The sequence below is a fragment of the Erpetoichthys calabaricus genome, chromosome 9, assembly GCF_900747795.2.
Source record: "Erpetoichthys calabaricus chromosome 9, fErpCal1.3, whole genome shotgun sequence".
Taxonomy (NCBI): domain Eukaryota; kingdom Metazoa; phylum Chordata; class Cladistia; order Polypteriformes; family Polypteridae; genus Erpetoichthys; species Erpetoichthys calabaricus.
In genome coordinates, this window is record NC_041402.2 from 79,458,128 (window position 1) to 79,484,994 (window position 26,867).

At 36.4% G+C, this 26,867-nt stretch overlaps 1 protein-coding gene across 2 annotated transcripts in view; it reads right to left on the minus strand.

Moving 5' to 3' along the window:
* dhx38 (DEAH (Asp-Glu-Ala-His) box polypeptide 38) overlaps positions 1 to 26,867 on the minus strand; it is a 114,672-nt gene that overhangs the window by 14,893 nt on the left and 72,912 nt on the right. For both annotated transcript variants that reach the window (XM_051932061.1, XM_051932062.1), the window contains 6 exons: positions 26,462 to 26,670; positions 26,057 to 26,211; positions 23,457 to 23,612; positions 17,465 to 17,599; positions 17,231 to 17,356; positions 14,967 to 15,062 (listed from right to left, as the gene is read on the minus strand). In XM_051932061.1, the coding sequence (XP_051788021.1) occupies positions 14,967 to 15,062; positions 17,231 to 17,356; positions 17,465 to 17,599; positions 23,457 to 23,612; positions 26,057 to 26,211; positions 26,462 to 26,670 (877 nt within the window). The remainder of the gene's footprint in view (positions 1 to 14,966; positions 15,063 to 17,230; positions 17,357 to 17,464; positions 17,600 to 23,456; positions 23,613 to 26,056; positions 26,212 to 26,461; positions 26,671 to 26,867) is intronic.

Sequence of the window (26,867 nt, forward strand, 5' to 3'; positions counted from 1 at the left end):
ACAAACTATCATAGATGATATGGCTAGTTAATGCCTATCAGTCATCTCTACATTATACACATCACCAGCATCTGGGAGCTATATTTGATTCCATTCACTCAACTAACTTTAGGATCAAAGTGTGCAGTATTACCACATGCTTTATAAACAAAAGTCTAACCTGATATAGGTGTTTATGCCCATGAATTGGTTAAAATAAAGGCGAATTAAAAACACTTAAAGATTTCACTGTACCTGTGTAATTTCTGAAGAAAATGGTTCTTACTAAGAAAATAATCACTTGGAGCTCTGTGTGAAATGCTTCAATCAATGTCTCATAACAGGATCATATAGTACTTATATTGAGATGGCATCCTTGTGCATGTGGCACTTTCATTCAATATTTTTTTCAGAAAAGAAAATGTAAATTTCCTCCAAAGTTTTGCCACATTCTATTGACATTTTGATTATTCCCTGTAACCTATCTCTGTATGAGAGTGTGTCTTATGATTGACAGATTTCCATTGAGATTTGATTTCTCCATTACATCTTTTGCTGTTGCTCAAACATTCCGAAATGAATAAAGTGGATTTAGAAAGTAGAAAAACGCGTCTAAAATACAACTATGACAGGCTGATTTACAAAAAATTCAAAAACTGAAAGTGGCAAAAACATATGACCACTTTATCCAATCACCAATTTACTGAACCCAGTAAAGATGCTAATTTAAAAAAAAAAAAAATCACTAGATACATATTGTCCACATTTCTGGGTCATCTGACAACTATAGGAATATTTACAACTAGCCAACCCGCGGCACACCATACGCCGCATAATCAGGCCGCTTTTTTAATGATTTTAAGCACAGGGAAAAAATTAACATTTGAAAAATCCGGAGGAGAGGGGAAGGACGCCTATTACGCCCCATCCGTCATGCTAGTCTGCTGATTTCTTGTTCAGTAACCTGTGAGTAGTGATGGGCGGAGTGAAGCCTCACGAAGCATCAACATGTTTGAAGCAATTGTGTCGGAAATCGTATCGAAGCTTCGAAGCATTTGACACTCACCTCTCTCGTGACACCTCCTGGCCATTTTCATTAACGTTACAGAAACTTATGATACACTTCAATGACGTCTGTTAAAAGTCGTATTGCTTTTATTTTTTCGTAGCTACAGACTGACAATGAAGAGAAGGGTTCGTCAGCAGCTTGTAGTGTGTGATGTCTAAAAAATATAAATATAACTAACGCCGACAGGCAGAATGCACTATACGATAGCAAGAGTTAAACAAAATAAGACGCCTCACCTCATGCATTCCCGGCTCTTTCAATTAGTATTTAATTTTGCACTGTATCATTATAATCGCTCCTGTTATTAGTATTATAATTAACCCTGATCTTTTCTTGAGATCACATTTAATAGCCTTAAATGTTTTCTTTGGTCTGTCTTAATTAAAACGGAGTAGACAGAAAATAAAGGTTTATCCCTGTACTTTGCCATGATATAGGTAAGCACATTTGAGAAAGAAAACGTGAAATCCTTAAATCACAGATGTTATTATTCGATCAAGTATTAAAATCTGCAGTGCTTCGAAAGCTCGACACAGTGTCGAAACCTGAGTATCGAGCGGCCCATCACTACCTGTGAGTCACGTAGAGTTTTCATTGTTGTTTGCGGTTCTGGCCGCTTTTCGTGTACTGAGTTGTTCCGGAGCGTGGGCGTGGCTCTGCGAGTTGTCGTCGTATCCAATGGTCTTGGGCGTCTTACTTGTCGGCGGCTTAGTGAATCCACGCCCCTTCCAGCGTGCTTTCCATGGGTGGCTACTTGTCTCCCGGCTTAGTGAATTATATATATATATATATATATATATATATATATATATATATATATATATATATATATATATATATATATATAGATATTAGTCACTAAATATCCTGCATATAATGGTACCTTATTCTAAAAAGTTTTGCATGCAGTTCTTCTTACCAGCACTGTGAAATATAAACTCTGATACTTTTTTTTCTGTAAACTGCATGTACAGATCAAAATAGCAATCTGCTTGTTTAGAATGCTGAATAACCTTTGTTTTTTGCCTACAGAATTTCTTTCGTGTTTGACTTTTAAAACTAGAATTCCTGAAGCCTGCAAAAATATTCATAATGCCAGGCCACCTTAATTTTACATGCACCTCCTTTGTTTTGCAAATGTGTCAACAGGCCTCAGGCAGGCACCCTGCTATCCCGTCCCCAAACAAGGCAGCTTAAGTCTGACACAAAGTACTCACAGCTGAAGTCCGTTTATCTTGGAGTGTGGTGGGTATTCAGTGTCTACAAGGATCTGTGTAAATGTGGGATGACATTTCTTGCTAACTTTTCCACATTTTCACAGTGGAAATGTGGCTGACTCACAGATATCTGCTTTGCTGGTGCAGGGGTAAGAACTGCTGCTTTGTAATCAATCCCAGGTCCTTCCTGCTTTGAGTTGTGGGCTGCTATTATTGTTACTATCTAATAAAAACATACATTGATTTTCGTCTCTATCAAATCAACGAAAAAAGTGTGCTTTTTTTCAATAATATAAACTGAATAAAACCCAGGGAATTGGGGGGTGGAGAATTGCACATGAAAGCACACTTGTTTCATTATACCAAGTCTTTATTTGAAAACTAACAGTGTCAGATAATGGCAGGGGACTGTTAGTGTGACTGAGAGAATAAAATGGAATTAAAAAAAAGGCAACTTTTACAAGTACCATAACTTTACATAGGCTGTTAACACTCTAAAAACATGCAAACACACACACATGCATGAAAACGTCTTTACTTCGTATTGATTGATATTTGGGCTTCAGTTTTCACACATTGATAGCTGTAAAATATCTCCTATGCTAGAGGAATTAGTTATACACTAGAACATACAGGTCATAGAAATATTTATGAACATAGTGAAGTGTGCTGTTGATCTTTCTATTTTTTGTTTATTACATAGCACAACACAGTATGGACAGATGGATGGATAGAAAGAAGGTACTCAAGATGTATTCATAAAATTAGAACATTACAATCTAGACAAGAACAGGCCATTCGGCCCAACAAATCTTGCCAATCCTATCCACTAAATTCTTCTAAAAGAAAACATCAAGTCTAGTTTTTGAAAGTCCCTAAAGTTGAAGTCTACCATACTACTTGGTAGCTTATTCCAAATGTCTACTGTATGGTTCTCTATATAAAGAAATGTTTGTGTGAAATTTACCCTATAACAAGTTTCTAATTGTGTTTCAGTGTTCTCGATGATCTCACTTCAAAACAACACTCACGATTCACTGTACTAATTCCCTTCGTAATTTTAAACTGAAAAGACTTGGCTCTTTTTATCTTTCTTCATAATTCATCCCCTGTAGACCTGGAATCAGCCTAGTTGCTCATCTCTGGACTATTTCTAGCGATGCTATGTCCTTTTTGTGGCCTAGAAATCAAAACTACATGCAGTATTCCAGATGAGGCCTCACCAGTATGTTATAAAGCTTTATCATAACCTCCTTGGACTTGTACTCTACATATTGTGTTATATAACCTAATATTCTGTTAGCCTTCTTAATGGCTAATCCTTCTCATAAGGTGTACTTTCAATTTTTAGACCTCCCATTGTGTATTCAAACCTAACAATTTTACTTCCTACGTGTAATACTTTAAATTTACTTGCATTGAATTTCATCTGCCACAAATTTTCCCAAGTAAATTGTTCACATCCCTCTGTAATGTTTCAATGGGTTCCAGATTATCTGCCAATACACATATCTTGGTATAATCTGCAAATTTAACTTATTATTTAACTTACTTTAATCTTATTACTTATATTCCTATTCAAATCTTTTGTATATATTAAAAATAGCAGCAGCCCTAGCACTGACACCTGAGGGACACCACTGTTAATATCAACCAAGTCTGATTCCTCACACCATAATCCTCTACTTCCTGTATCTGTGGCAATTTTGCACCCATCTACCAACATCACCCTGATCTCCCACTTCTTTTAGTCTGATGCCCAACCTCTCAGGTGGCACCTTATCAAATGCTTTCTGAAAGTCAAAATAAATAATATCATATGCTTCCCTTTGATCACATCCTTTTGTTGGTTCCTCATAGAATTCCAGCACTTTAGTAAAACATGACCTCCATCTTCTGAATCCATGCCGACTGTTCAGTAAAACTCCTGTTCTTGCCATGTGTTGTTCAATCTTATCCTTAATGATTCTTTACATTAATTTTCTTGTGATGCACATTAAGCTTACTGACCTATAGTTGCTTGAATCTGCCCGATCACCCTGTTTATATAATGGGAATATCTGCTTTTTTCCAGTTCTCCGGAATTTCCCAGAGTGTAGTGACTTACTAAAAATATGCATCAAGGGTTTATATATGTACTCACTAACCTCCTTAAGAACTTGAAGGTAAATATCATCTGGTCCTGGTCATTAGTTTGATTTCAGCCTATTTAATCTAAGCAGTACTTCTCCCTCTACAATTTCTAAATCACTCAGTACCTTTTCAGTAGTTCCTTTAACTTCTGGGAGGTTATCCACTTCCTCACTTGTGAAGACCTCAGAAAAATGTGAGTTTACAGCACCCACTATTTCACTTTCTGTATCTTTTAATTCCCCTTTATATTCCTGATGCACTTCGCCTCCTCGACTGTTCTTTTACTACTAAAATATTGAAAGAATCTTTTTTGGGTCATCTTTCGCCTTATCTTTTTCCTCTCTAACTGTCTTTTAGCATCCCTAATATCCTTCTTAATGGTTGCCCTCATGTTCTCATATGCCCTACAATTCACATTGGAGTTATTAATCTTATAGGCCTCATATACAGTAATTGTTTTTTTCTTTTACATCATCTTTTTTTTAAACTCTTTATTAACCCTCTGCAGAGTTTCCTACTTAATTTCCTACTAATTCCAGATTTAGGAATGAACCTGTCCTGCATTACATGTAATACGTTTATAAATCTGTTCCACTGCTCCCTGACTGTCTCCACACTTAAAAACGTATCCTAGTCTATCCTCCTTAGAATAAGCCACATCTGTTCAAAATTTGCCAGACCAAAGTTCAACCTAACAGTTTTAGTCTTCATCTGCAATATTCCAAAGCACTGAGAACTGTATTATATTATGGTCACAGAACCCTAGTGTTCAATCACCTCTATACCCTCAATTGTATCCTGATTATTAAAAAAATACTAAAACAAGATTGGCTTCACCCAGCACTGGAGCTTTAAGATACAGTGTTAAAAACAGTCACTGATTACTTCTAAAAACTCCTGTTCTTGTGCTCTGCTATTTGCATTTAAAGAATGAGTTAGACTAATCTTTAGAGAAATGTGCAGAGTAAAACATTTTAATTTAAAGGAATAAAAAAAAACTGAAGAAAGCTCACATATACAACACATCACCTACTGTAGTTGTGTGATTAAGTCATCCTTCTTATGCAGCGCTAAACTGTTTTCTCTGTATTAGTTAAAAGATTAATTTTAATGCTGTTCCAAAATTTTCACTAAGCATAATTTGTGTGTGTGTTACCTTTCTTTTCTGTGTAAAAATAAAACCAATGACTACGCAAATACAAGCTGCTTTAAAAAAGTCATAATTGCATAGTGCTGGATGTAACTTTCTCTAAATCCTAATTTTTGTAAATTCCAGTTTAAATTGTCAGTGAGTCAGTTTTTTGAATTTACTTAAAAGCACTGTTAAAACACTCAACATGTTTCTATTTTGGGCAGTAAATTTGACATTATGTTATTCCTATCACCTCCATAGTTATTTTCTTCAATGTGATTGAACTGTGCAAGTGCAAAACCTGGAAATTCTGCATATAGTAATGCAAATCAATCAGCTTTGAATTCTGAAGACTGAAAGTTATGCTTTGCTAACATTCAGAAATTTACATGTAATATTTTACTTGGATGTTTTAAGATTTGCTTTTTCCTGCTTTACAACGTTACAAAATGTTGAACCTACTTGTTAAGTAAGCATTATACATATTCTGGCTGTGTTACCCAGTTTCGGCAGGTAAATTCATAAGACAATGAACCCGTCAAATAACAAGTAATAATGATATAATTAGGTCCCTAGAGAGAGCTGCTCACTCCTGAACATGCTATATAAAATTACACATGTATAAAACATTCCTGCATTAGATCAATTTGTGCTTTTCCCAGTCAATCAAAACACCATTTTACAAAAAAGTATGTTATTCTGAATTGAAAAAGTCAATAAATAGCAATAATGTTAAATCTGAATATATAGTATACATAAGTGCCAATAACTTATTATGTCAATGTTTCTCAACCACTGGGTCACAACCCACTTTTGGGTTGCCATTGGTAAGTGGAGAATGGCCATCGCTGGGTTACAAGGACATGAAGGGACAAAAAAGTTCTTTCAGTTATAGTGATTCACTAAAACCACGTCCTTTCCTCCAGTCTGCCAAAGCACCTGACAGTGCTGCATGATATTTTTTCCTGTCTCTAACTGTACTCATTTCAACAATGGGGACACTCTTTCACGCATACTCAGTTCACCAAGTGGGTACCTTGGAACAACAGAAAACCCCACTCCCTCCGACTATTCCATTGCTTTCTATGGTGAGTCAGTTTTCAGTGCTATGACTCGGGGCTGGAGGTCAACAGAGACAAATGAATGACCAAGATGGGAGCCAACTGCCAACAGCAAAAAACAGAACTTATATTTTCCTTGAGTTCTGCTAAACTTTCTTTTTTTCATTCAGAATGTGACCCCATGGCCTGTCAATCACTTCAGTTCCATCCTTCATTTACATAAAGTATGCTCTCAGTGCAGCAAAAAGTACGGATGTTACCATGATATTAATAAATATGGACAAAATATTTATGGACAAATAAAAAAAATGTGTCAGATATTTCAGTTTTTTCTATAATGTTAACAAATCTAAATTAAATCCATCGTGGCATTTGTGAAATTTTGGGGTATTTAGGTTTTCTATTGAGGGGGGCTACCCCTAAATATTGATATATCAAAATGTCCTTCCTGGCAGACACCAACTGCCCTTGATGGACCATCCTGTTAAATTTCAGATTTTTAACTTATAAGAAATAGTGTTTTTGTTGATGAGTGAGTCAATCAGTGAATCAGTTAACTTTGTACTATATATATATATATATATATATATATATATATATATATATATATATATATTCTAGCTGATTACCCAGTGGCTTCGCTCACTGAGTGCAAGGGGAAAAAACTAAAATGTAGTATTTATAAAATAAGTTTGGTAATTACCAATGTTATTTTGGAACAAATAAAGAGCATTTACAATAAATTATATAAATATTAATTATTAAGTAGTAAAACATTTTGATAAAAGAATTTGAAGAAGATATAAGCAGCGTATAAATTATTAAACAGTCAAACATTAACATTTAATAAGTAAAGATTACTACTGCAGTGGTTTCGGGCAAACTACCTGCTTGACAACCTTGCACTATGTGCCTGTGATTTAAGCGAAAAATTATTGTGAGAAATGTGGACGCTGCCTTTCCGTGCTTAATGGGCAGAAGGTCCAAACAATTCCCAAGTCTAATACTTAACATGAAGAGGTCGGTACATCTTTTTAGATGTAAACCCTCCATTTTCTTAAAAGAATTCATCACAAAAGCAACCTTGAATGTTGGGGGGTTTTAGTGACCCGAATTCATCTTAAGGGACAGTAAGTAGCCGTGCACCGCAATTTACCAAGAGAGTCCCGGTTCGATAGCACTTATTTGCAAAGATTTCCACTGTCCCAGGAGCCAACGGGGCACTTGAAGTGTGACAAACAGTGCAAGAAGAGAGGATGCTGCCCGAAACTGCGAAGCTGTTGACCCGGAAGAAAAGCCTGACATTCCGCGCCTCCCAGCGTCCACTTTGTTCTTACGACCCCTCGCCGCTGAAGGCGGTCTCGTCTTCACATTGTTTACAGCTCGGCGCAGTTAAAAAGTAGAAAGACACAAAGTTGTTTTCTTCATCTCTCTTACTATCAAGGTGTAGCGCGTTCCTCTTAAGTTGAATGAGGAGCCCAGCACACACAAAAATCTCCTACTCTTAGGAAAATTAATTCTATTAAGTACGGAACCCAACCGAACCTTAGCCCCAATTTGATATCCTCATCTGGAGTTGTCTTTTATGAATTTATACAAAGGAAATAATCACCCCAACAAATCTTTAAACAATCAAAAAAGAATATATTATAAATCAAACATAACAATAAACACCCTTTAAATCCTTGTCAAACCTATAATAACTACACAAACCCTAATTAATATGCCACGCCCTTAAACACTCTATAATATACTCCCCAGAAAACGGTGAAACAGCAAAGAAAGCAAGCAAGCAAGCAAGGAAAAGAAACGGAAAATTACCCTATTTACAAACAGCACAAATATATTCACAGTACTTAAACCTATATTACAACTATATACAAATATAAATTAGATACACACACACAATCCCCACACGTTCCCCAGTCTCTTTTATATTAACTTTGTTTTAAAGTCTAAACTCACACGGCCTGGGAAATCTGCAATGAATCCAATGATCAAGTCAGATACATTCCGCTGACTCGATTACTGAATTTAAATGTAAAAGAAGCGATCTCACCGGCCTGGCGACGATTCTTTTGTTGAAGGAAGAAGTCCGTCTCACCCGGGTGTCTCTGACGCCCGCACCATAAAAGCAAAGTAAAGCCGTGTGCTTTGAAGGTCCTTCTAGGTTAGCCGGCACTCCTCCGTGCACCCAACCGTCCTTATTACGGAGTCTCACTTGCTTTACCGCTGGCTTCTTCTTTACATTCACCTTCCCAGCTCCTTATTTAAACAGTCTTTTTCTTCTTTTCAATATCAGTAAAAGTAACTCTCACGCAAATAATAAGTTCCTATATTATAATATGTTCTGCGGTCAAACGTAATTTCCGTTACCCGTGATCATTCGTCATTTCCGTTTCAAACATGAAAAATTTTTTATTATATATTATATATATATATATATAATATATATATATATATATATATATATATATATATATATATATATATATATATATATATATATATTATTGCTGGGCAGTGATTAAAATTTTCAATCGTGATTAATTGTTAGGTGCAAAATTCAATAATGAACTCAAAAGTAGTGTATTGAGTGTATCTGGTTTGCGAACACTTTAAACAAATAAGGTGCTTTTTAACAGCAGTATTCCCTCTACATAGTAGCAGTTACAATATTTCTTGTAAATCTCAACTTAAACAGTAATGTAATCAAATCAAATATAAAACCAAAGCTATTTGCCACTGCCAGGGCATTAACATTTTATCTAGATTGTTACAGAGAAACAAGTTACCCTCAGAGTCCAGAGCCACAATCATAACATTATAGCAGGCACCTTCCGAGCAACAGCAAGTTAATATTTCTAAATCTGTTTTCTTTTTTATCTGAACAGATACCAACAGAAACATTTTCTTTTATCAGGGAGCAGAATAAACAGTCTATGTTCAGTAGCAACTGTTTGAGGTCTAATATATTTTCCAAAAAACTCAGTTTTCTGAAAAGCGCACAAAGCAATGGTTTCACACATAAATCAACATAAAAAGTCTTACTGCCCGACGTGCCTGCTGTCGGCGTCTGTTTGCAGTTTGTGGCAGCAGCAGCTTTGTGGGGGGCGGCTCGATGGCAAGCAGGAATGCACGGTGGGCTAGCTGCCTGGCTATCTTTGTGAGACGGGATGACAGGAGGTACAAACAATAATGCGTCTCACTCCAACTGCCACAACCGCGCATCTAAGCGTCTGTCTTCCCAAACGAACATTACCATAGGTGCATCAGCTACACGTACATGTTCAGCACCACGATTACCTGATGCTAGTACCTCACTTTCATTTTTTCGATCTACATCTCCAGATCACTTGCATCAAAATCTGAGTCTGACAAACCACAGTCCGATTCAGCGATAATACGAAAAGACCTCTTCAGTAGTTCCTTTAACTGCTGGGAGGTTATCCACTTCCTCACTTATGAAGACCTCAGAAATATGCGAGTTTACGAAAAGCGCTGTAACAAGAAGATCATTGATCTCTATCGATCGCTAGTGAGACTGAGGCTTTCAAAATAATAATAATAAAAACTGCATTAAAGCGCAATAATTGTCTGCATTAATTAATGCGTTAATGCGATAACGTGTTAACTTGCCCAGTCCTAATTATATATACATACACACACACACTAGCCACACTATCTGTTGAATACAAGTAATAGAATAATTTAAAAATAATTGCTACCTCTTGCCCTATATGTTCTTTCAGCACCTTTCCGCTGAACCTCTCTTGACTGCTGCAACCTTTCTCAAGCAGATTCCCATAAAGCTCACTTCTCAGATTCTGTCATTATTTTTAAGGCACCTTTCTCACCTCCTGTTCTGTTTTACACTTCCCATCTTTGAAGGTGACTCTTTTAGCATGACTCATATGCTTTTACTCTTCCATGTGTGCCTCACACATCCTCTTTTGATAGCGAAAAAGCCAAAGTGACAAATAACACCAAAACCAAACTGAGATCAGATTGTTCTGAGATACTGGACACACACACATACCTTACAATTGTATTATATTGTAGACAAATGCATGTGTTAAATGTGTTAATATCAAATAGCACTGTTTGATATAATTTATTTTGAAGCCATTATGCTAAATTATCTCAAAACACAAGGTGAGCTACCACAGCTATGCAGATAATGCACTGCTTTATTTATTGATAGCTCCTGATGACCCTGGTGGTCCTGGCTTTCTGATGCAATGTCTTAGCAGTATTTGTGAATGTATGAGTAGTAACTTTCTCAAACTAAATAAGGTTAATACAGAAATCTTAGTGATTGCCAAATATGGAAATAGCAAGGGTATTTGAAATAAACTTGCTCCATTAGGATTAAAAGTCAAGATGGATGTAAAAAATTTAGGGGTAATCACTGAGTCTAACCTAAACTTTAAATGACATAATATTAACCCGACTACTAGGACTGAATTTTCTTCACTTAAGGAATACAGCAAAAGTTAGACCTCTTATAACATTACACTAAAAAATTAATTCACAGTTTTGTTTTCAGTCGACTACATTACTGTAATGCACTCCTAACAGGACTAACTAAGAAAGACATCAATCGCTTGCAATTAGTGCAGAATGTAGCAGCAAGAATCTTAACCAGAAAAAGAAAATCAGAGCACATCTCACCAGCATTGTAACATTGGTCAACCGTGTCATTTAGGATTGACTTTAAATTACTATTAAAGCCTTAAATAATCTTGCCCCTTCCTACATTTTGGAATGCATGTCTCTCTACACTCCAAGTCGTATCCTTGGATTATCTAATGGTAGTTTGCAATTCCAAGCTTAAAAAAAGTGGTGATGTGGCCGTTTGTTGTTAAGCACCTAAATTCTAGAATACTTTACCAACAGAAATTCACCAGGATAATACTGTGGAACACTTAAAAAAAAAAAAAAAACTTCAAAAGAAAGCATTTTAATTTGGCTTTTTCATAGCTATATTTTAATTATACTCCTAATAGACTATGTAGGCATACAATCATCACATTCTTCAGGGATTTTTCAATCTTTAATAATCTTTACTTTTCCCTAATGTCTTTTACGTTTTTCTGTGGTGGCACAACCTGATTGAGGCACCGTGCAGCCTCCTTTGATGCTCTCCAGAAGACCAACCTTCATCAGATTCTCTCATATGAAGCCTGGAAATTAAGAGGAACAACTTGTGTACATTTATGTGGGGGCTGGGTAGTCTTTTGGCCTTGGAAACACTGCAGATTTTGTTTTATTCTCCAACTTAACTAGTTTTTTTCTTTGTTTTTCTATCCTCCCTTCCCTCTGAACTTATCACTGGCCTCATCTTTTGAGACTTACAACATGATACTGTATACAAGAATGCTACTCTTCTAGTAGTTATCTAGTAGTTGATCTGTTGTATAAGATCATGTAGATTTATTTGTTTTTCTTTGTTACTTATTCTTTAATATTCTAATCATATTTATTTTACTTTGTTGTAACTTTCTCTTTGATATCTTGTAAAGTACTTTGAGCTACATTGTTTGTATGAAAATGTGCTATATAAATAAATGTATTGTTGCTGTTGAAGTTCCAGTCTTTTCATTGCCAGATTACATTGAACTCAAAATGAAGTAGTAACAAAAATAAGCATATTATTCTTGTTCTAAGATCACTTCACTCATTTCCAGTAAAGTTTGGAATATAATTAAAAAAAACTCCCTGTGGTATAGTGGGGACGCGGCTCAGAAAAAAGGCAGTTTTAAATAAATAATTGGGTGCACTCGTGCTGGGGAGTAGAGCAGGTGCGAGCGATTGCCTGAGAAGATGGCTCGTCTCCAGGTTGGTGTGAGGTTGTCAGCCGACTGTGTGTTGCCTTGCCAGCTCATGCGGACAATCTGGTTGTCTTATTATCAGTCTGGGGCGAGCATCAGGCGATTGCAACTACAACCGCTCCCCAGCATATAAAAGGGGAGCACAAGAGAGAAACAGGAGGAGATAGAGAATGTAGAGTAGAAGAGCTGTGAGAACAGCAGCATATGGAGACACAGGTCGAGCCAGCTAACCAGTGTGGGGAAAGGCAGTGCAGTCGTTTGCCCAGCATAGAGGAGCTAAATGTGATGGTAATAGTCATATCCTTGTTCCTACTTCTGCTTTGGGAGCCTCTTGAACCCATCACTGTCGATAGTCATGACTGGGATGAGCTGGCAAATGAGGAAAAAACACACACAAAGCAAGGAGATGGTGAAAAACTGTTCTAGTGCTTTTATTAAAAACAATCGAAAAAACAGTGTCCCAAAAATTGTGCAGTGTAAAATTCATAAATAAATAAATATTCCAATTAAAAGAAGGTGACTATGTGGAAGTTACATTGATCAAATTAATTATCCATTAAAGTGAGGTTTAAAACCATGGCAGGAAACAGTCCTTAAAAACCATGAGCCCAGGAGCAGTCCCTAAAAACTGATGTCTCTTTGACCCAATGTGGTTTTTTGTAGCCAAGGAGGCGCCTTATCCTGCAGTTCAGCCCACCTTCATTGCTGCTCCTAGGTTCGGGCCCCTTGTAGCCCTCTCTTGCTCCAGGCAGGGCACCCTATCAAGCCTTCAACACCCGTTGCAAGGCTTGTGCCCCTGTGGTCCATGGCATCACCCGTAGGACGCCTCTCACTCCCATGAAGCCGTGCTGCCTCATTCCAGTGAGTTGCTATAACTGAGCCACACCCCTATTTAACTTATACTGATGAGAATGATTTAGAAGGTATTTATCTTGATGAAGGTAATAAGGATTTGTCCATAGCTCACACAGCTGCATCACAACTTTTTTTTATAAATATCAGGATGCATAAAATTGTTTATTTTCAGGCATCAAACCATTGACACCAAAGACAGGACACAAGACAGATGAGACATACAGATATGCAATATCTAAATGGTTTTTCTTTGTTCTCTAAGAGATTTTCTGGAGTTTATTGACTTTGCACATTTCCTTAATGGGGAGTGTTTTGGAATATTAGTGGGATGTCACAGTCAGTTTGGCCTTTCCTTTGGTCCTTTACTTTCCAACTCAAGGCTGTTATTTCTAAATTATTCAAATACTTGTAAAAGCTATAGGCTCACCTTACACACTCACAAAATTATTACAAAGTAAACATTAGTAAACAGCCAACCAAAGGCCTATCTACTTAAAGTTTAAAGTACTGTGGCACAAACAAAGCATTTTTACAATGTCAAGCCTTAAGAGGAGATTTTCAGTACTGCTTGAACTTCAGGCTCAAGTGAAGAACTTTGCTTTCAGTGGAGTTCACTCAATTGTCTTTGCCATTTGTCCCTTTCTCTGTGATAGTCTTCCTCAGCTCACTCTGCATGTAAGGCTCACTGCATTTAGGGGTGGTGGGTGAGGGAAGTGTACATGACTCTTTCTGGCAAACAAATTTATGTGCTGAGATACCTTTGAAAAATTTTTTTCCCCCACCCCAGACTGGGCTCTGTCATGGGCACAGAGTGGGGCTTGGAGGAATGGATATTAAAGCTAGGGATCCTCACACATTGTTTATATGGTTTTCAGAGTCTCCACGTTCAGGCAAAAAGAGATAATAAGTGAGATTTCTGGCACAAAAAATGAACAGATACATGTACCTAGCTTGGTCAGATTCCACTGCCTGCGATAAGTCCAACCCTGCATGAGTGATTGCATCAGAGTAAGCAACAGTTCAGTTTGTGTTCTTTGAAACTTTTCCTTGATGTAGATCTTAATATGGAGACATGTAACCTAATTTTTGATTAACCGCTGTGGTTATCAGAAGAAAGTCAGAAAATAAGTTAGCTAAATTGTGACTAAAAGCAAAACTGAAGAATAGCTCAGACAGTCAACATAGCTGCCTTCTGGAATGCAGATGGACAAGAAGAAGGCTTTGTCCATCTCTGTCAAGTCTTTTGTTAATGCAAAGAAAGGTTTGTGTATTACTGCAAGCCTACTAAAATGGAGAAACACCTACTCTCTCCTGCCCACCCAATGATACTGGTGTAGGCTTGTTCTCCCTGCAACTCTAAACAGGATAAGCAGGCTTAAGTAAAAAATAGATTGTAGGTTTACTATACTAAACAGTGTTCTAATGTAGGAAGTGCTATATAAAAATAAAATCTTCTGTAAATATGAAGTGGTTTCCATCATTATATTTCTTCAGAGGAAGATATAGTGTTTCTTGCAGAATCCTGCATTCAAATGTTTAACATGAAACCAATATATAAATGGAAAAAGGTGAATTACTGTAAACTAGGCCAGAAATAAGCCAATAGAGGCCTAAGAATTAAGCTTAAAATATTTTATCAAACCACATAAGAGAACATAAAGTCAGGAATACTGATTTTTTTCTTACCTGTCTGGTCTTTCCAGCTTGCTTTACGCTATAGAACATAGGACCAAGCTCTGCCAACCACTCTCCATCCACAGAAGTGACACACTGCATATATTCCTAACAAACAACAAAAAGAAAACAGTAATTTCTGATCAATTTAACAATGCTGAACTTAAAATGTGAAGATTTTAAAATAGTAAAGTTGTTACAAAGATTTGCTTCAATGTAAGATGCAAGGTAGGAGTCGTTAAAAGTTACTAGCAAACTGTATTTGGTACAACTAGTTAAAGGCAAAAGATAGTGGTGCTTTACTAATTTATTTAAATGTTTTTCACCTTCTATATGAATGTTGAGCAACATGCTATGCTAGTTAAAACAAATAATGCATTGTATAGAAAATGATTAGTGTACATTTATCAATGTGATATAATTAAGTAGCTGCATCACGAAAGGCAGACTTTCAATGTAACTATGGGGCATCATATTCTCATTTTGCATTGTCTTGAAAGGGAAGAGGCCTTGTTGTAATGTATTATAAACTGTTAAGCTGCAAGAATAAAGTAAATGAGTTATGAAGACCATACTATACATATAATTAAATAAATACAGCATATTAAATGGAAAGTTTCCAAGAGTAAACCTTGAATTTAAATTACACATCCTGAAGCCTTTCAATGTCACTTTTGATAAACTCAAAGGGTACTATTCCAAAATGATGATGCAGAAGTATTTTGCAAGTAATAAAGAGGAGACATAAAAACTACAGAATATAATGTTATTAAACTGAAATGTGTAAATGTCTTGTGTTACTGAAACATTGACCATTTATGAGCTAACAAGTAAGCCCGCGATTCGCTAGCGAATCGGAAATCCAAGAATGGCAATCAGTTTCTGTTCCGTCCGATATCTGGATGGATGGCATATCATGGAGGGTGGGTGCGTCTGGGGAAATGTCATTTAATTAAATAAGCATATCTGTACTAAAGCGGTTTCGTTTTGTGGAGACATGATTCCGTTGCCTTTGCTGACACCGACTGCTGGCAGAGTGGAGCACAGCAAGTTTAGTTTACAGGTAGTGGTGTTCGTGTGCCAGCCACTGAGTCTGGGAAGCCGCTGGGTTAGAGTCTGTGACCGTTATGTGATCTAAATTACTGGCACAGTGGATTAGAGCAAGTGTAGCTCACAGGTTGTGTTGTTTGGGCGCCACCTACTGACTCTGGGAAGCAGCTGCGTTTTGGGAAGCTGCTGCATTTGACTCTGGGGCAGGCACCACGGCGCATTACGTTGTGTTATTTGGGCGCCACCTACTGACTCTGGGAAGCTGCTGCATTTGCCTCTGGGGCAGGCGCCGCCGCGTTTTGGGAAGCCGCTGCGTTTGACTCTGGGGCGGGCGCCAAACTGAATGACCATTATGTGATCTACATTACTGGCACAGTGGATTAGAGCAAGTCTAGTTTACAGGTGGTGTTGTTTGGGCGCCACCTGACCCACCCACTGACTCTGGGAATCCGCCGCGTTTTGGGAAGCCGCTGCATTTGACTGTACAGGTTGTGTTGTTTGGGCGCTCAGAGGTTGTGTTGTTCGGGCGCCACCTACTGACTCTGGGAAGCCACCGCGTTTTGGAAAGCCGCTGCGTTTGACTCTGGGGCAGGCGCCAAGGCGGCAGTACGCATGCGCCTCGGTGCGTCCGCCGTGCATATATTAACTGTGGTTTAGTAAGATAGATCATACATGTTCTCCTTAATGTTCACAGTATCTCTGCAATATCTCAACAGCATGGTGTAAAAAATGGTTGACAAATACCACAAAGAGCTTGTGACAAAACGTTTCAAGCAATATTCTGGGAACAATACATTGTACAAAAACAGGTATAGAAACTAAACTCATTTGACTAAATTCACTCAAAACCTGTACTAGCAGCTATGCCTTTATCTAAATACTCTGCCTTATATTAAAAGAAATATATTAATTCTTTCTAAAACCAATAATTTGAACTGATTTTTACCTTTATCAGACACTATGGGTTATTGTAGCATTTATACTACTTTTTATGTACTTGAAAAGCTTTATAAAAAGCCTTGTGGTAGTCCTAAACAGGGAATACACAATATACTATAAAAATGATTAATCACTAAAATGTAATTAAAATGCCCAGTTAAAATTTATAGCATATTAGAAAAGCATTTGGCAGAATGAGTAATAATGCACAATTAGAAAGTGCCTGCAAGCTTACATTAGTTGTCTTTATACTATTATTCTAGTAAATCATAAAAGTCAATGCTCACCTTAGTAGTCATAACCAGTTCATGGTAGACTATGTAATCTGGAGTGTATCCCATTCCAAAAAGTGCACTGGTAGGATGAAGATGGCATGGCATTCCAGTTCTCACATTCACATATTCTCCAATACCCTAACAATAACATGAAGAGATGTTTTTTATCACCGTCTCAAAGGACAATTTCCCTATTTCATTTACAAAGGACACTGATTCTTTGCTTCTTATACAGTGGATCTTTACCTTAAGCTTGGCAGCTTGGTGGAAATATGCGGCACATATACATTTCCTAATAATATCCCAGTCAGAACCGCAAGATACAAGGCTAAGCCTCTGCTGAACCATAATATCCTTCAGCTGTGCTCTGACTTCTCGAACCTGAAATACAATGAAATATAAAAATTGTAACATCTGAGTTAAAATATTAATAAGCCAATGATGATTTCAAAATAACATTTAGAAGAAACAAACAAACAAATTTAAGGTTGCAAACTTCAGGAGCATCTTGTTCTCGAAGTTGCTAGAATAGGCTCAGGGCAGGCTCCAGCGAACCTGGATTGAATGAAGCAGGCATGAGAATGTTCCATCAGTACAAAGACAAAATGGTAAATTTAGTGTGTAAAAGGCACAGACTCTTTAAAAGATATACTGTTGAATTCCTCATTCTTGTTTGGATTGTTCAATTAACTTCAACTCAACAAAGTTTTTTCACTAAGAACTTTCCTTTCCTTTTCATACTGTGTACATTAAAGCCAAGCAGTGGCAATATATTTCTCCAGTGTATTTAAAACACTGTGGTTGTACTCAAAGAGAAATGATCCAAGTTCCCACATAGGAAAGACTTCACCTTACACCTTTTGTTGCTACCTTATATTCTTAATGCTAACAACTTTGACCAGGAGAAGCACAGATGAATAAATACAAATTAAGGTAATTTTTGGCATTTTTTTTTGGCATTTATCCTTATTAAAGTCATAAAACTCAAATCTCACACCAATTCTCATGATATCAGACACAAAGTAGGAAACAGCTCTGGTTCACCCATATTTCAAAACTGTATACTTTTTTTTTTTTTTTTTTTGGAAAAGTAAGAAAAGAGGCAACAAAGCAATAAGTCACACAGAAATCACTGCATAGTGTCTTCAAAGGCAAATTCTTTAGCACTATAAAGTCCATGAAAAGGTTCAAACTATCATTTCACCTAACTGACAACTAACCTTTCCAATTGAAGCTATTTTGAATATGGCAATGTTTCCTTTCTTATTGATATTTTTTTGAAAAAATCTCTCACAGGAAATATTTCTCACCATATGCCTCAATATGGCAGCTTAATGCAGCTAACACATACAGCGCCTATAAGCTTTTAGACACCTACCATCAAAAGTGAAAGCAAATCAACTGATTGCCTAAGTATTCACCCCAACCTAAATCATCCCTGTTGCAGCCAATTCATTTTAGAAGTAACATAATTAGTTAAATGAAGTTCATATGTTTACAAGTCATTGTGTCTCGATTATAGTATATAAATCTGTATCTGGAAGATTCAACTGCTGGCAAGTCAGTTTCCTGCAAAAATTAGACCAAGATAAATTCCCCAAACAGCTCCAAGACAAGGTTATTAAAAAGTACCAGTATGGGGATGGATACAAGAATGTTTCCAAGTCACTGAATATCAAAAGCAGAGTGCAGTTAAGTCAGTCATTAGAAAAGTGAAGAATTAAGTACAGTTACAAATGAGCCTAGAGCCAGCAGTCCTCACAAACGGAGTGACCGTGCAAGGATGACACCAAGAAACGTTTGACAACTCTGAAGTAGCTACACACTTCTGTAGTCGACATGGGAGAGACATTGCATACAGTACATATCAACACTGCTGCCCTGGTGCTTCACCAGTCACAGCTTTATGAGAAAGTGACAAAGAAAAAACCTACTGTTGAAAAAATATTATGACATCTTGACTAGAGTTTTCCAGAAGACATGTGAGAGAGGAGACATGGGAGACTCTTAAATGAAGTGGAATAAAGTTCTAAGTTCTCATGAGACTAAAATTTAGCTTTTGATCATGACACTAAACTCTACATTTAATGAATACCAAACACTATAAATTATGAAAAACATCCCATCTCCACTGTCAAGTGTGGTGATGGCAGCATCATAGTGCAGTGTGGGGATGCTTCTCTGCAGAAGGCTTTGAAAGGACTGTGAAGACACAGGGTAAAAGGGATGCAGCTAAATACAGGGAATTCCTGGATAAAAAAAAAACTGCTGCAGTATGCAAGAGATGTGTGACTTGGGAGAAAATTTATTTTCTATCAAGACAACAAATCAAAACATAAAGCCATACAGGAATTGTTTAAAAAAAACAATGCTAATGTCATAGGGTGGCTAAGTCAGAGTGAACATTTTAATTAAATTCAAAATTTGTGGACAATGTTGTGCACTCATGCTTCAGGGTCCTCATATACAGACTCTTCTAAAAATTAACGTGGGGATCTGCCAGACAGGTGGAACACTTTTCCTTATATATATAAAAAAAAAAAAAAAAAACTTGTTTTCCTCCTTTGATTGGAAAAAGACCAGCTGGAAGACGCCTGACATTATATCCTCCTTAAGTCCTCCCTCTTCCGCTTGACCAAGATAAAAAGCAGCATGTCACTAAGCAGGATGATGTCATTTGACCCGAGGAGTCCAGGAAGACAACTTGCTCTCCTGATTCTATTTTTTTCCACAAGAGGGTGCTAACATTCTACTCTTTAACTTAATAGGGCAGAAAGTTCTATTTACTTGTATTGTTTGTTCCTTAAGTCTACTGTTCTTTTGTTCTTTTATGATTTTTTTTCATTAAATAGTACTCCAGGTCGAAGCCCCAAACCTTCATCTACCTATCCTATTTTTTTTATCCACAGTCCACCAGAAAACATCTGTTCAATTACAATCCCCAGCACTTGACCAGTTTTGCAAATAAGACTGGGTAAAAACTATAGTGTACAGCTGCGTAAAGCTAGCAGGGAGCTATCCACACAGACTCATGGCTATTGTTAAAACCAAAGGTGCCTCTATCAACTAAAGAATTGAAAGGGATGAATACTTAGGCAATCACTTACTTTGTATGTAATAATTATATTCAAGATCAGTAAATTAAGATTTGTTTTAATTTCAACAGATAAGAGTCATTTTCTTATTATCACTGTCAAAACACAGCCTAATTAAATTCACCATGATCTATCATTGTAAAACAATAAAATATGAAAAAGTCCAATGTGGGGAATGGACACATTTATGAACTAATTATGAAATTTATGAACTAACACACTGATGAATATACCAATGAGGATGTAGAGAAACATGCTTTATAACAGTGTTGCTGTAAAAATATTCCTCAAGAAAGAATATGAGGGGGTGGGAAGAAAAAAAAAAAAAAAAACACTACAACTCACTAATGATGATTTCACACACAGGCTAGGTTATTTATAAGCAGCCAAATTTAAATTGCAAATTAGAAATTAAGCATCATAATCGCAACAAAGTTCTGTTGCTGTTTGTATGTTTTTTTAAAGGGTTCATAATCACTTCAGACAATGACATAAATTACTCTCAGCAAATGAATATGTGAGTACTCTACCATTCTCAGACAAATAATATGAAAGCACAATTCATATCAGGTCTTCTTATCTTTCTTTCTGTATACTTACAATCAGTGTTAGAATCCCCAGAGTTCCTTCCAGCTAAATTCAAGCCAGGTGCCCTGCCTGTTCAGAAATCATGCCCACATGGGAAATTGCATTGCTTATATCTATATTATAACGCTGTTCTCATTAGTAGTATTAAGAGTTTCTTAGAGACTAAAAATATTAGAACCAACAGCAAAACCTATTGGTCAAGAAGCATATCACAGGATTAACAGGCTACTTTTTATTCTGTTCAACTGTACAAGAGATGAAAACTTTTATTTACCTTGAATAGCAACTAGCCAATATGTGTACTTGTTTATGATAAAAGTACTTATTAAAATTATCAGAAATATCATTACCTTTTCTTGTTAATCTTTAAAATAAAAATATAGCTACTATAGGAATTGTTTTAATTGCCTATGCTTGCTTAGGGTTAGGCTCCAGCTTCCTTTCCCCCACAGTGGGCTTAGAAAATTGTATGGTATGACATCCTCTTGGGGAAGCAAATACTTTATACAGAAAAGTGTTCAGTTACTTACATACTACTTCTGATACATTTGATTAACCCTCAGCACTATAACCAAGACCAATTCCTTTAGGAAATTTCCAAGGCGAAGCAGAGTAACTCATCTAATAAACAATACAGTTCTGCTGTGAAGATTTTTACTTCATATTGTAATTTTATATTTGTTTAATGCGTTCAGCACTGTATATGCAGACTACACATTTTTCCAGAATTGTAGTGCTGGATGCTAGTGCACTTCACTTTGTCTCATCTTAAGACTTTCATTGGTAAGGTTGGTAAATTGCTACAGAGTATAAAGTAGAGAAATATTTTTTTATTTTTACTGCCTTGAGAATGACAGGCCGATTAAATCTGAAATCTAATATTTTTGAAGCCTAGCAAGAGTTTAAAACTGCCAGTAATTTACTGTTATTTACTGTAAGCCTGTTAAGTGTGTTGACAAGTTGATTGATGGGTGAATATTGTTTGTCTTGACCAACGACTCTCACTAAAGCGAGCAGGGAAAATCAATTGTGCTTTTATAAAAATGAATGGACTTTAAATATTTGGTGAGACCTGAAAATACAGTACTGGGTGGGTTGGCACCCTGCCCGGGATTGGTTCCTGCCTTGTGCCCTGTGTTGGCTGGGATTGGCTCCAGCAGACCCCCGTGACCCTGTGTTCGGATTCAACGGGTTGGGAAATGGATGGATGGATGAAAATACAGTATGCAATATATGAATGAATCAGCAAAGGGTTGGATCCTGACAAATAGACAATAGAAACTGACAAGGCAGTGATATAATTCTAAAATAGAAATAGATGGAGAGAGCTGCAGCTGCACAACTTTTAACTATTTTTCATGCATTTGAATGCTATTAAGTCTCCCTATTGTGACAACACAGAAAAGTGGCAGGGAGGACAGGCTAAGTGACATAGACAAGATCTGAAACACTCCTTCATCTAGACAGCATAGCTCAAGATGGACATGAGAAATGCTTACAGAATCTGCCAAAATAATTTTATTCCCATAATAGGACCACAAAGAATCAGCCTGTCACAGAAGAATTGCTCTTCGAAACAGGTATTTTTACAAAAAGCAGTGTTATAAACAATCAAGCAGGGTTTTTAAAGATTACTCTTTAACAAACTATAGTTGCAGACACAGTTTTTATTGAATACTTAGAGGCTGTGGCTTACAATGCACAAATATTTTAAAAAAATCTAATTTAATATGTAATGGTTTCAGGCTATTTCACAATTATAGTGAGAGAATTTGTAAGAAGTGCATGAAAGTACAACAGGTAAAAGAATCCTTTTGTAATGTGTGCTTTTTGCCGAAAATCTTTCACAACAGGTATACAGTTACATTTAATACATGATGCACAGAGAAATGGGTGCTTGAACAAGTCTTTTTTTCAATCTTTCTATAAAGTTCTTAGAAACGAATAATATGCATATCAACAACAAAATCATACAATATAAGAAGGTTGCAATATTTTAACTGGCTAAGAGCTAAGAATTCAGAATCTGAGGTCATATCTAGCAGCAAGAAAAAAAAACTTACTGTATTTAAGGTCTCATGCATGGCAATTGTCTGGTATCCTTCACTTTTTAAAGTTTATTAATGATTTTCATAGTAAACAGGATTTTTGCTACAGACCGAAGAAAGACATATGTTTTACATAACATTTGCAACTAATTTATGTTTATCAGTAATGCTGTAAAGAGAATGGGTTCACCCTGCTTATGTTGAGATGGGCTGAATTTTTTTGAAAAAGCCTAGAGTGCAACCTTCATTAAATCAATTTCACTATGTTAACTTCAGCATTTTAAATGAGTTAAAAAAAAACAAAAAAAAACTCACTGGTACAAATTAATCTAATAGTGAATAATTTGAAGCACTGATTACAGTTACAGTACATGATGAATATATCTAAGGGTGATGACTTTGTTGTTTACAATTGTGAATAGTTCAATATAAATTCAATCTTGTTTTCAAAGACTGTACATGGGACAATATTGTCCCTATGAAAGAGTTATTGTTTTTATACTTTACCTTTCTCATTGCCTTAGCATGAATGAAATGTTCATTGCACCAGATGGTTGAATAGTTATTATTCTTCCACTGTAAATATACATTCAGGTAGGTCAGGTGATCACTTTCTGGAACAGAGAATTTTTCGCGTACCTGATCACTCTCTTCCTCACGACCCTATCAACAGAAATAAGTTACTATTAATTATAATATTTCATAATTTTTTACAGTAAACTTCAATCTGCCAAAATCCAGGGATATTATTGCTAAATACAAATGAAACTGTAATAGTGTCATAATGTGTGTTAGTTTTATCAATGTATATACATCCTTTCTTATTTTTACAAAGTATTTGCTGCTTTAAACCAGTGAACATTACAAAAAAGTCACTAACATTAAAAAGAAAGCTGATGGCAACTACAACTTCATATTGGGATTGAATGTAAAAAATAAAAATTGTGTTTTAGTACTAGGTGTAAATGTATTCATTTTTATAATTATACTGCTAGTATATTTTTTCTGTCACTAATTTTGTATTCAATTTAATTAAGTGATTCTTTGGTTTAAAAAAGGGCATACAAACAACAAATGTACAGTCCAGGTGATGGCATGTTTCTTTAACTGGAATAATGGCAGTTCAGATTTTTAGGTCTGTACAGCCCATTACTGAAATTGGTTCCTTGTCACATTAGCCACCAGTAACAAGAAACACCTCTGATAAGGGATAATGTTATTACATATCTTTATTAATAAGTACAACTGAAAGAAAACAGAAAGACTATGTACATTATAACTTTACAATCACCCAGCCATTTTCTTAACTTTATCCAGGCCAGGGTTGCAAGGCAGCTGCAGCCTATTCCAGCAAGCATACAATATTTAAAAAATTCAGAAAAATTGTGTTGTAACAACCCTATTGAATGTAGACTGAGACATATCCTAAACTATCTATTGATTGCCTTTTTACAATCGTATAACAACTTTTTGAACAACGTTTCATAAAAAACAAAAACCTGTTTGCTGTCATCATCATTTCTCTACTCAGGATACTAGTTAGTAGCACTGGTTGAGAGGATTGATTTGGATCACTCTACTAAAGCATTTGCTTTCAAATTACTGTATTAAAAATACAAGACTTTAGTTTTCCCATTTTTGGGCATACAGTAATCCCTTGCTATATCGCTCTTCGACTTTCGTGGCTTCACTCTATCGCGGATTTTATATATAAGCATATTTAAATATATATCGCAGATTTTTTGCTGGTTCGCAGATTTCTGCGGACAATGGGTCTTTTAATTTCTGGTACATGCTTCCTCAGTTGGTTTGCCCAGTTGATTTCATACAAGGGACGCTATTGGCAGATGGCTGAGAAGCTACCCAAAAAAGCGCGTATTACGTATTAAATAAAACTCCTCAAATATATTGTGAGCACAGGGGCTGTTCGCACCCCTAGAGGATACGGCCGCTCCTCAAAAAACGCTGAAAGATTACCTTCACATTGCTGCTGTCCTTGCTGGGCTTACATGTGGCAGCTTTGTCAAGCGATATGCTTCCTGCACTGTGCTTCTCATACTTAAAAGATCAAACAGCACGTATTGATTTTTGATTGTTTGCTTTTCTCTCTCTCGCTCTGACATTCTCTGCTCCTGACGGAGAGGGTGTGAGCAGGGGGGCTGTTCGCACCCCTAGATGATACGGACACTCGTCTAAAAATGCTGAAAGATTATCTTCACATTGCTCCCTTCTGTGCAGCTGCTTTGTCAAGCGACATGCTTCCCGCACGGTGCTTTGCATACTTAAAAGCTTGAACGGCACGTATTGATTTTTGATTGTTTGTTTTTCTCTGTCTCTCTCACTCTCTCTGACATTCTCTGCTCCTAACGGAGGGGGTGTGAGCAGAGGGGCTGTTCGCACACTGGCCTAGAGGATACGGACGCTCCTCTAAAAAATGCTGAAAGACTACCTTCACACTGTTCTCTTCCTTGCAGCTGCTTTGTACGGCGGTGCTTCGCATACTTAAAAGCCAAACAGCCCTATTGATTTTTGATTGTTTGCTTTTTTCTCTCTCTCTGACATTCTCTGCTCCTGACGCGCACTCCTTTGAACAGGAAGATATGTTTGCATTCTTTTAATTGTGAGACGGAACTGTCATCTCTGTCTTGTCATGGAGCACAGTTTAAACTTTTGAAAAAGAGACAAATGTTTGTTTGCAGTGTTCTTGTCTCTCTACAACCTCCTGTGTTTCTGTGCAAATCTGTGAACAATATGGCAATATAAAAATAACCATATAAACATATGGTTTCTACTTCGCGGATTTTCACCTTTCACGGGGAGTTCTGGAACGCAACCCCTGCGATCGAGGAGGTATTACTGTAAAAAGATTATTAATATGTTGCTTATTTTATGCAATTTCTGCTTACCTTTATCCATAGTACCAATAATTATTCAGCCACTTTATAGTAAAGCAATATTTAACTATATAATATTTCATTATTGTATCAAAGACCATTATTTATGAAAAGTAGTAAGAAATATGAAAAGTATTTATAAATTGTAATGTGAAAATGTTTAGAACAATATAAGTTAAAATTGAAAAAGTGCACAGTTCACTTCAAAAATACCTTTGGACGATAAAATATAGCAGGAACAGACAGCATAGATACAATGATTAAGATATCAGAGCTACAGCCCATGTCACAAGAAACAATCAGCATCTTAGAGAGAGCTGGGTCAAGAGGAAATTCCACCATTAGCCGGCCAGTGGGAGTCAGACCACCTACAACAACAAAGGTTAGGGGGGTTAGGCAGAGCATAACATAGATTATGACACTGCACTTAACAAAAAGGAAACTGCTTTTCAGACATAAAATTAAATTCCTAAAAAAACAGAAATACTGAAGTGATGTTAATTTCAGTGGTTACTGGTTAACTCTAAAGGGAATGCTAAAAATTCAGGTAAATTATTCTATTTCAAGCTACACATTTACAACTGAAGAAGTCAGTTAATAGAAGCTACAATATAATACCTGTATTGTCGAGAGCCCCCAGAATCCAGAGCTGGTACATTGAATTTAGCATGTTATCTTCTGGAGGAGGATCCATAAAGTGGAAAAGCAGCAAATCTTGAACACCAAGAGACTTCAGCAGAAGAACAACATTGGCCAGGTTTGTCCGCTGAATCTCTGGAATTGTCGTGGTTAACATCTCATTTTTGTAGGCACTCTGAGTGTATAACCTAAAAAAAAAGTAATAAAGATAAGACATTTAATACATGAAACAAAAATATTAGGTAGTGGTTCTGTTGTTTTTATGTATTTTTCCTTTACAGTTAAAGAAGGTAAAACTAATTCTGGTCAAAATAAACTTTTCATTTAGAGACTAATCGACAACCGGGTCCTGATTTAGTTTAAAGTTCAAAATATGGAAATATAA